The sequence below is a fragment of the Neomonachus schauinslandi genome, chromosome 3 (assembly GCF_002201575.2).
Source record: "Neomonachus schauinslandi chromosome 3, ASM220157v2, whole genome shotgun sequence".
In the NCBI taxonomy this organism is placed as follows: domain Eukaryota; kingdom Metazoa; phylum Chordata; class Mammalia; order Carnivora; family Phocidae; genus Neomonachus; species Neomonachus schauinslandi.
In genome coordinates, this window is record NC_058405.1 from 58,353,154 (window position 1) to 58,365,066 (window position 11,913).

Below are 11,913 nucleotides of genomic sequence, written 5' to 3' on the forward strand. Positions count from 1 at the left end.
AAATTATATAATAACATCAGCATTTCCCAAGTAAGATTGTATAGAACATTAGTTCTATGGGGTATTAGAATGTGTTAATGTGCACAAGAGTTTTTAGGATCAAAAAAAGGGAGGAATACTGTGTGTAAATCAGGCTTTTTTTTTTTCTGTCTTCCTGCAGGAACCCCATAGAGCCTTTAACGTGCATTATGAGTCCCCAAGAGAGGAATACTAGAGTTTACAGTATTTCTCAAGCTGATTTAAACATGGAAGGCTTGTCTTTTACAGAGCATCTTATGGAATTCATATTCTGTGGAAGATACTTTGGGAAGTGCTGAATTAAAGAAAAAAGTTTTTCTTTTTTGACATCATTTACATGTCAACCATGTTTTCTGAGTTACACCTTCACATAAGTGTCTGAAGGAGAATTGAAAAACATCCTTGCTGCATCAGAAATGTATTAACAAGCCATCTTTTTGGGTAGATTAATATTACTAATGTTTTATCCTACCTTTTTTATTGTTTAGATCATTACGTGGATTCTCAGAGTCAGTGTCTTCTAGTCAAAGGCCATTGGGAACATACCTGTAGTTGAACAAAGTTGGGTCTATTGACTTGTGTCAAGGGGGAATGCACATGAAGGGAAACTGGGGCATCTCAGAAAGAGGATGTTAGAAATTATAATAGGATTTATGCCTGCATTAGATAATTTGGTTAACAAAAATGGTTATTAGTTCGTGTAACAGACTCTGAAAAACAGGGACCCATACTATCATACTCTGATAATGAAAACATGTCCCCTGAAATCCTCCTGTTCTTTTCTAGACATCCAGGAAGCTTCCCTCCACCCATACCTCAAGTCATAGGCTGTTATATAATATTTATCCAGGTGCAGTAATAAGTGTTTACTCTAGCAGAAAATTTTCTTTGGCTAGGCAAGGAGAAATTAAGGACTGTGTTATTATCCATGACAACTCTACCTAATGAATTTACATTTAAACCTGGGCTTTGCCAAAGATAAACAAAGCCACATGCTAGTTAAAGGAGAGATTTTAATCGGTAATATACTATTACAGTAGAGAAGAGTCCAACATGAACTGAACTCAACTTCATTTTTTACAGAGGTGAGGGGATGTTTTTAAGGAAGAATGAAGGAATAGAGAGGGGGTAAACAGGTGCTCGGCAGAGTCAGGGAAGTGAAAAATTACAAAAAATGGGAAGGAGAGGTTGGCCCATGTGAATTGCATCTGGGTTTGCTAACTGACACTTTCGAAGCTTAGGATCCTACCCTCCCACAGAGGCTGGGAGACAGGAGCCCTATCTTCAGGTGTTGTCTGGAACAAACAGTAAGTTCTTTTGATAGCCTTGAGTTTTTTCAGGCTCTACAAGAAGAGGAGGTTTTGGTCATCCTAGAGATGTAGCCCTGAACTGTTAAAAAAAAAAAACAAAAAAACTGTTAGTCCTTCATTAAGGAAGGCACGTGATGTAATGAGCACTGGGTATAAGACCGATGAATCACAGACCTGTACCTCTCAAACCAATAATACATTATATGTTAATTAATTGAATTTAAATAAGAAATGTTAAAAAAAAAAAAGAAGAGTGTGGCAAACACAGGTTGAGAAGCCCTCATAAACTGTAAGAACAGTTGTTGCATATTTATGTGGTTAGGCTAGGCCATCTACCCCTTCAGAAATGTTTTCTCCTCCATCCTACCACTAATCCTTATGTGTTTGGGCATGAGGCAGAGTTCTCTGGCTTAGAGTCATGTTATATCCTTACCATTTACATAAGCAATCTTTTTTTATCTTGTAGTAGGAAATCTATTGAATGGGAAAATGATCATGACATTTTGTTTATAGAAAAATTGTTTATAGACTACAAAAGCATTTACAATCTACTGTCATTTTTTTTTTTTTTTTTTTAAAGATTTTATTTATTTATTTGAGACAGAGAGAATGAGATACAGAGAGCATGAGAGGGAGGAGGGTCAGAGGGAGAAGCAGACTCCTGCCGAGCAGGGAGCCCGATGCGGGACTCGATCCAGGGACTCCAGGATCATGACCTGAGCCGAAGGCAGTCGCTTAACCAACTGAGCCACCCAGGCGCCCTACTGTCATTTTTATAATTAAAAAAAAATGTTAACACTGAAAAACAAAAAACAAAAAACTGTTAATCCTTTATTCAAGTCTTTATAGAGCAGGTTGGAAGCCTATCAGGAAGAGGGCTCAGAGGAGCCTGGCTAGAGTTTGATCAAGGAGCGAGTCTTTGTCAGCTTCCAGAGCAGAAGTTGTACACTGTAAATAAATAAGACTCTTGCCAGGGTGAGAAATAAGTTATGAGTGATTCTTTCCAGTTGCATTATTCCAACTCTGGTAGTTGTTGCTTACACAGTATGCACACCAGGCAATTGGTTCTCTCTCCTGAGAGAGACTTCTCTCAATTAGCCTGTACCTGCCTCTCTCAGATGTCTCTGTGTATTCTTTTTAGGGAAACACGATTCCTGGAGGGGTGGTAATTTTAAACATCTGACATCCTCTAACAATGACCTTGAGTACACAGGGTAAGTTAGTGTGTGGCAGGTGGGTGTAAGCCCGATGTCCACATAAGAAGTAGACGAGTGGTAACGGGGAATTTAAGAATCATTTCTCACAATAGGAATGGTGCCTTTTTCTTTATTTGAGCATCTGTGGGTGGAAAGTCCTTTGATGTGGACAGATGCCTTTAGTGGAGTCAAACAGGTCCTGCAAAGCAGGCTGGAAGGTGGTTGAAGAAAATAAAGTAATGATTTCTATCCGGGTTAGACCCAATCTTTGTTCCCACTCCCAAAGGGTTAGGTTTTGCCGATAGGGTTGTAAGGACTTCAGCAGAAGCATTTTGTTGATATGGGGTCAATATACAATTTTTATAAGACTGAAATTGGGGTTAATTATGTGAGGGGAAACAACTATCAGAAGGGATATGGAGAAGAAAATTTACATCTTGAAGTGTTTTTTTATTTATTTGTTTTTTGTTTGGTTGGTTTTAGTTATTAAATGTTGTCAGCAATCAGTTAAATTCAGAACAGTAGCTATGATCTAAGAAAAAACAAACAACCCAGAGGGGTGCCTGCGTGGCTCAGTCAGTTAAGTATCCGACTCTTGAGCTCAGGTCTTGGTCTCAGGGTTGTGAGTTCAAGCCCCACATTGAGCTCCATGCTGGGTGTGGTGCCTACTTGAAAAAAAAAGAAAAAACAACTCAGAGAATTCTGTTTTCTCTTAAGTGGCAAAGACTGTAATGGGTCCCAGGATGAAGATAAGGGAGATCATATTAGTTAATAGGGTAAAAGTACAATGATGAACAAAATGAGTAGTAAGGAGAAAGAAAAGGGTGCTAAAGAATTAGAAAATTAATTTTGTTCCATCTTGTGTGAAAGCTGTCTGCTTCTGTAGTCAATATCTGCCCTTCTATAATTCAACAGCTTCTGGAGAATTTCTAAAAATCTTCAATTTGAGGTTTTTCAAAGGAATGGACTTCCAGTAGTTGAGGGAAAGTTCTGTGTGTCTTTTTAGTTGGGAGACATGAGTCTAAAAGTTAAAATATTGGAGTGTTAATACAGTGTCTGTTGTTAAAGATAGCAATAGGGTCCTCTCCATCTAGGGTCAAGAGAAGTTTTTCTCTGATGTCTTTTCTGGAAGACCAAATATCTAGGTTTCAGATCACACGGAGACAGCTTTGGAGAATATTTTGGAAATGCAACTTCCCTGTAGTCATCACATTAGATCACAATAGAATAGGATCAAGGATTGGAAGTAATCCCCAAATGCACAAGGCAGCTTGTTATGTACTCGGGAGGAGATAATTTCTGGGTTCCAGGGGGGATTGAGCTCATTGCCTGTAATCAAGGCCAGTGGAAACACTTCAATCCTTAGAAGTTTGAGGGTGTTAGAATTCCATTAGTTCTTGTTACATTCCCTGTTGTCTGTGGATAAGGACAGCGACGTTTCTAAGTAAAAGTTAAAGCTTTACTGTTCTTTGATGACTCTATCAGTGAAATGTGTGTCTCTTACAGAAGAGACAAGCTGGGATTCCCAAATTAAGCAATTTTTTTTTTTCCTACCATACAGACAGAGCTCTGTAGCAAAGAAAAGCCTTAACACGTTCTGAGAATAAACAATAACCAGAACACATTCATAGACCTTCTGGAGATGTTCAAAGGAGCCTTGGGACTGTGGTTGTCCATGTTCTACCTTTACAGACTTGCTAGCATTGTGTTGACGGCAGATAGGGCATGCATGGGAGCATCCTTAGCAGTAGCCTTCAGATTACCCTGCCAGTGTTGGTTTAATACCATCGCCAGTTCATCTCGGTTATTGTAGGTAATATCATGAAGCAGCCTTGCTAAACTCTACTTTTATTATGGCTGTTTCTTTGAGTAGTAGCAAAGCATCTGAGGGTTCTTTGATTCATTGTTTACTTTATAGGGAGTCTTGTAGTGTCAGGAAATCTTTATTTCTAATGTATTTTGAATTCATGGATGAATCCAAAATCATATTCCGTGTATTAGTATAAATATTTGTTCTTTTATCCTTTTGTCAGCAAGTCTGGGTAAAGGCACTTAACTTAGTCATCTGACTTTATTTTATTTCAAGGTAAAGCTTATATTTCAAGAGTAAATTCAAATCAGAGATAGCATAGCCTGCTTGGCAATTTTCTCTTTCTTTCTAAGTATGAGCCAACAAAATTAAATCAGGGATATGCAAGGGAGAATCTAGAAGGTCCATGCAAGGTATGGACACCTCGGTTACTAAGATAACCAGTCACGGGCTTTTACACACACACACACACACACACACATATGAGGAAATCAGGGTAGCTTGGTTTAATGTTACAGTAATGGATCGTTATGTTTTAAGGGAAACCAACAGAATTGTATAGGAGCATATGTGATTGGCTGAGAAGTCCCAAGTCATATCTAATAAAAGGAACAGGGGGAAACTATTTATTTTTTTTAAGTAATCCCTACACCCAATGTGGGGTTTGAACTCAGAACCCAGAGATCAAGAGTCCCACGCCCTGCCTACTGAGCCAGCCAGGTGCCCCCAACAGGGAGACTATTAAGTTTAGTGGAGACCATAGGACTAAGTTGACAAAGTTGACTTAAGGCTTCTAGAAGCCTTGCTGGAGCTGCTATAGCTCTTAAACAAGATGGTTACATGTGGCTAGTAGGTCTAATGAAAGACTGAAATCAAAAGTTGACCTCTGACGATTCCCAGGTAACTGAATCAGAAAGTCTAGTGCTTGTTCAGATTGGTCATGACCAAAAAGGAGAAAGGGTTCGTGAATCTAGAAACCTGGGAAAAAATCTTTTTATCTCGGTTATAGTAATCTTTGCATTTAAATGCAAACATGCTTCTTTTAACTTAAAAAGTATGTAATCCCTGAAAGATATTTGCATTAGCATATTTTACCTAAGTATAATCAACTTTTTGGGGGTAACTTATCGGCTTTCTTATTACTTGTTTGGCAAACCAAAACGCTCTCGCAATAGTTTTAGATTAATTAAAATTCAGAGGATTTTTAGAAATGTAATTATTCCCATTGTTCCTTCTTTTCAGAGGATGAAGGAACAAAGCTTGTATTACCCCTTGGCCATTTTAGTAAAACCCCAAGATGGTTTGGGCACAAAAAACAAATTAATGGCTTTATCCTAAATTTGGGTGTCTGAATTTGGGAAAGAAAGAATCAGGAATAGTTGCTTAAGGAGAGAAGATATAACTCGTAAGTAGTTAGAGTCAAGAAATAATTATAGGAAACATTGTAAAAACACTGAGAAATTAACAATAGTTATTAAAAACTTTATTTTGAAAGCAAGGAATCTTTTAAAAAATGACTTGAAAGTGTATCAGAAGCACTGAAATTTAACAGAATATTTTATTGATGAAACGAAATCTTTACTACTGAGTATAAAATAACCTAATTATTTTATGTTATAATTTTACTCTTTTTGTACATTATTCATGTTTAACAACCTACAGTTAAGGATTTATTAGTATGTCCTCATATGTATGCATTTAGGCATTCACAAATATATAAATACACTAATAAGTAATGAATTTAAAGTATTAAACTATAGCTTTAAAATTAAGTCTATTAAATAAAACAGTGTGTGTATAAATTAAATTTGCCCTCTGAATAAACTATTCCAGCTCTCTTAATAAACAGAAAATCATATTCATTATCTTATATACATATTTGTATTTCTCTATATTAACTATATTAATTATCATCTTGACCAAGGTAATCAACCTTCCTTTTCATCAAGCATAAGAACAGTTAGAGGAGAGAAAATAAAGACTAATTTAGATATTTTTCTGTCTACTAGCATTTGTCATACAATCTAAACAATTTTAAAATATAATAGAATTTAAAAGTATAATCCAAAGGCATTTACACATTTTGTTCATCTATTACCCTTGTAAAAAATAAAGTAAAAATTTATATTCATTCAATTCATTATATTGAATAACCACTGTTTTGTATCTATTTCTTATTTAGAAATTGTTTGGGCTTCCAAAGATTATTTATTAACTATTTGTCTAAGGTCTTTAAGTTAGTTAAGGATCAGGAAATTACAGTTTTAGTTAAGACATTAAATTCTTATGATTTGTCCCAAAGTAAGAATGTCATAAAATTAAATCTTTAAAAAGGATTCATTGTTATCATTCATTTTAGTTAAATACAATTTTATATGTATAATTTTAAATTTTAAACAAGTTATGGAAATAGTGGAATATTGCTTAATTCATAAATCCCATGCAGGAAATTCAGTTTAATCAAAGGCAATTTAACCCTGGCCTTGTTCAGATCAAAATATTGTGCTGACACTTGTTACCATATAATAAATTAATTTTTTAAAGACTTTGAAACATGCCAAAATTGGTATCTTCTTTTAACTTGAAAAGAATGCCCTTTCTTGTTTTCTTACAACTGTAATAATAAAAGCTATTATGTAAATACACTTTTAGTGTCCACAAAATGAAATACCTCTTAATAACTTTGTCTTCCTTTATTTCAGACATTGTGCCTGTTTATTTAGACCATATGTTCCTAGAATGTGCACATAAAGAGTGAAGGACTCTTTTGATCAGGTAATCATTCATTTCCTAAGAGAGGGGAAAAGAGAAAGAGGAATTGAAAGAAGGAAAAAAAGGAAGAGGAAACTGCTTTAGATGAACATGACATTAACACTAAAAAAAGACAATTTTTACGTGAAATATATTGAATATTGAACCAGACTTGAATGCATGAAATAAACCCTACTTGGTTGTGGTGCATAATTCTTTTTGTAATATTGCTAAATTTTATTTGCTAATATTTTGCTAAGAGATTTTGTGTCTATATTCATAAGGAATATTGGTTTGTAGTCTTTTGTTTTATACTGTGTCTGGTTTTAGTATCAAGGTAATACTAGCTTCATAAAATAAATTGGGATGTGTATCCTCCTCTCCTGTTTTCTGGAAGAGATTATATGGAACTGGTGTTAATTCTTATTTAAATATGGTAGAATTTGGTAGAATTCTCCAGTGATACCACCTGGACTTGGAGATTCCTTTTTAGAGTTTTAAATTATAATTTTCTCAGTAGTTCTAATTATCATTTTGTATGTGGTGAGTTGGGGTAGTTTTTTTTTTTTTTAAGGAATTAGTCCGTTTCACTTAAGTTATCAAATTTATGCGTGTAGAGGTGTTCATAGTATTCCCTTATACTATTGATGTCTGCAGTGTCTATAATTATGTCCCCTGTTTCATTCCTGATAATGGCAATTTGTGTCTGCTCTAGTTTTACTTTTGTCTGTCTTGCTACAGGTTTGTCAATTGTATTGATCTTTTCAGAAAACAGTTCTTTCTTTCATTGATTTTTCTCTGTTTTGTTTTTAATTTCCTTGATTTCTGCTTTTACCTTTATTATTTCCCTTCTTTTGCTTGCTTTGGATTTATTTCACTTTTTTTTTTTTTTTTTTTTTTTAAGTAGGCTCCATGCTCAATGTGGAGCCCCATGCAGGGCTTGAACTCATAACCCTGAGATCAAGACCTGAGCTGAGATCAAGATTCAAACACCTAACCAACTGAGCTACCCAGGTTACCCAAGTTTATTTTACTTTTAAAGGATTTTTTTAGCTTCTTGAGATGGTAGCTTAGATGACTGATTTAAAACTTTTTCTTTTCTTTTTTTTTTTATTTATTTTTTTTTTTTAAGATTTTATTATTTATTTCACAGAGAGAGACACAGCGAGAGAGGGAACACAAGCAGGGGGAGTGGGAGAGGGAGAAGCAGGCTCCCCGCAGAGCAGGGAACCCGATGCGGGACTCGATCCCAGGACCCTGGGATCATGACCTGAGCCGAAGGCAGTCGCTTAACCAACTGAGCCACCCAGGTGCCCCTGATTTAAAACTTTTTCTTTGGTAATGTATGCATTTAGTATTACACAGTTTCCTTTCAGCACTGCTTTTGCTATACCCCACAAGTTTTGATATGGTGCATTTTCATTTTTATTCAGTTCAGTATATTATTTGGTTTCCCTTGAGACTTCCTCTTTGACCCGTGGAATATTTAGAAGTGTGTTGTTTAGTTTCCAAGTATTTGGGGATTTTCTATATTTCTGCTATTGATTTCTAGTTTGATTCCATAGTAGTTAGAGAGCACACTCTGTATGATTTCAGTTCTTTTAAATCTGTTGAGGTTTGTTTTATGGCCCAGGATGTGGTTTGTTTGGGTATATGTTCTGTGGGCACTTGAAAAGAGTGTGTCTTCGGCTTTTGTTGAATAGAGTATTTTATAAATGTCAATTGGTTCCTGTTGGTTGATGTTGTATTTGAGGTTTATCATATTCCTACTGAGTTTTTGTCTATTTGCTCTATCAGTTATTGAGACAAGGTTTTGAAATTACCAACTATAACTGTGGACTTATGTATTTCTCCTTTCAATTCTATCAGTTTTTCCTTCACATAGTTTGCAACTCTGTTGTTTGGTGCATACACATTTAGAACCTGTGTGTCTTTTTGGCAGATAAACTATTTTATGATTATATAATGTCCCTCTCTCAGAATTTTCTCTGTTCTGAAGTTTACTTTATTTGATATGGAGAGCCATCCCTGATTTCCTTTAATGTTTGTATGACATATATGTTTTTCATTCTTTTACTTTCAACCTGCCAATACTGTTATTTGAAGTGAATTTCTTACATACAGTATATAATTTATATATATAATATGTATCTATTCCAGTCTGCCAATCTATATTTTAGTTGGTATATTTAGACTATTTATATTTAATGTAGTTATTTATATTTAATGTAATTATTGATTTGTCAGGGATAAGTCTGCCATTTTTTTGTATTTTTCTGTTTGCATGATCTATTTTCTTTTTCCTATCTTCCTGTTGGTGACGTGAACACTTTTCAGAATTACATTTTGATTTATCTCTAGTGTTTTTGAGCATATCTCTTTTTATATATACTCTTTTTATATAGAAGAGCATATACTCTTTTGAGTATAGCTTTTTAATGGCTGCTCTAGGTGTTACATTACACATACATCATTTACCACATTCTATTGGTGTCATCATTTTACCAACTCAAGTAGAGTGTGGAAACCTTACCTCCTTTGTGTCCCTTTACCCTCCCCCATTTACAATATAATTATCTTTAAAACTTCCCCTACATCATATCAAATCACATCAGGCAATATTGGAGTTTTTGTTTCAGTCATCAAACATAACTTAGACTCAAAAAGAGAAGAAAATCCTATTGTACTTACCCATATTTTTGCTTTTCATGATCTACGTCTTTTTTGATGTTCTAGGTTCCTTCTTTTATTGATTCCTTTCTGTCTAGAGGACTTCTTTTAGCCATTCATTTAGGGTAGGTTTGTTGCTGGCAACAAATTCTCTTAGTTTTCTATCATCTGAGAATGTCTTGACTTCTCCTTCATATTTGAAGGGTATTTTTGCTGGATAAAGAGCTCCAGGTTGGTAGACTTTTGTTTTAGCACTTGAAAATGTTGTGCCACTTCCTTTTGTCTTCCATACATTCTGATGAGACGTCTGCTGTTTGGTAGATTTAGACTGCAGTATTAACATAAGCACTGGACCAAAGGTCCCCCAAGTTTGAGGCTTTAGTCAAATAAAATTAATGTTTAGTTTACATTCTAGAAATTTATCATGAAATATAATGGAGCATACAGTAAAGACTTTTCTGGTATTTTTTGACTCAAGTAGCAAAGAAAAGCTAGTATTTCTCCATTTCATTAAAATCTGGAAAGATGTAGGTAGTGAGCAAGAAGTAACTTCTTATGTCTGTTTCTTTTTAATCCAGCATGGAGAGAAAACATATGTCCTTGCCTCCATCCATCTCCATACCAGAAATGGAACCCAATGGCACCTTCAGCAGTAATGACAGCAACGGGAACTGTACAATTGAGAACTTCAAAAGGGATTTTTACCCCTCTGTGTACCTGATAATATTTGTCTGGGGAACCTTGGGAAATGGCTTTTCCATCTATGTTTTCCTGCAGTCTTATAAGAAGTCCACGTCTGTGAATGTTTTCATGCTAAACCTGGCCATTTCAGATTTCTTATTCACAAGTACACTACCCTTCAGAGCTGACTATTACCTCAGAGGTTCCAGTTGGATATTTGGGGACCTGGCCTGCAGGATTATGTCTTATTCTATGTATGTCAACATGTACAGCAGCATTTATTTCCTGACTGTGCTGAGCATCGTGCGTTTCCTGGCAACTGTTCACCCCTTCCGGCTCCTCCATGTCACCAGCATCAGGAGTGCCTGGACTCTGTGTGGGATCATATGGATCCTTATCATGGCTTCCTCGGTAGTGCTTCTGAAAAATGGCTCTGAGCAGAAGGGCAGTGCCATATTATGCTTAGAGTTGAATATCAGTAAAATTGTTAAACTGCAGACCATGAACTACATTGCCTTGGTGATGGGCTTCCTGCTGCCATTCTTCATGCTCAGCATTTGTTACCTGCTGATCATTCGAGCTCTGTTAAAGGTGGAGGTCCCAGAATCGGGTCTGCGGGTTTCTCACAAGAAGGCACTTATCACCATCATCATTGCCTTGATCATCTTCCTCCTGTGTTTCCTGCCCTATCACGTACTGAGGACCCTGCACCTGCTTGTGTGGAAAGTGAATAAATGCCAAGACAAGCTGCATAAAGCTGTGGTCATCACACTGGCCTTGGCAGCAGCCAATAGCTGCCTTAATCCTTTGCTCTATTACTTTGCTGCAGAAAATTTTAAGGACAGACTAAGGTCCATACTTCTAAAAGATCACCTACAGAAGAAAAAGTGCAGCATTCCTGTCTGCATGTGGTTGAAAAAGGAAACCCAAGTTTAAGGGGTTAGGAGGTGAGGCCTGTTCTTGTATCCTTATGCTGACCTTCATTCACACATAGTCTCAAATGACCATGTAGTTACACCATTTCCACAAAGGTCAATCAAGTCCTACTCCAAACATTTTATTAGGTGTGTTTTCAGTGGTTGAGTCTAGATGAGAAATGTAGCAAGCAAAATCTCCACTAGTCTTGCAACCTAAAATGTTAGACTGGGAAAAAATACTTAGCAATTGTGTGCTTCTTTTCATCAGATTCTGTACCAGATCTTGGTCCCACCAGGCATTCTAAATTAACTTTAAGATAAGCTCAGATTCCCCAGCTTCTCCAGTTCCTCTTGCACCTTCAATCGCCTAAGATGTAGCCAGTTAACAAAGCTAAAGGAGGTTCCAGAGCAGATAAGAAAAGCATCCTAAGAATTCACTGAAAAGACTTTGTGAAGAAGGCTGCCCTTTGACAAAGCAGAGTCAAGGTCCCAAACAAGAACAGTGAGAGAAAAAGGGAGAGAAGGACTGGGGCAAGAAAGAGCTGGTGAAAAGTAGGGAG

General features: G+C 36.2%; 1 protein-coding gene across 1 annotated transcript; it reads left to right on the forward strand.

Annotated features, from left to right (window-relative positions):
- The first annotated feature begins 10,334 nt into the window (after positions 1-10,334).
- Positions 10,335-11,372, forward strand: CYSLTR2 (cysteinyl leukotriene receptor 2). Its single transcript, XM_021689453.1, has one exon. It carries the CDS (start codon positions 10,335-10,337, stop codon positions 11,370-11,372), a length of 1,038 nt encoding a protein of 345 aa, XP_021545128.1.
- The last annotated feature ends 541 nt before the right edge of the window (positions 11,373-11,913 follow it).

Excerpts from the sequence above, each read along its gene's own strand:
- CYSLTR2 (XM_021689453.1), top strand. The coding sequence starts at position 10,335 with ATGGAGAGAAAACATATGTCCTTGCCTCCATCCATCTCCATACCAGAA.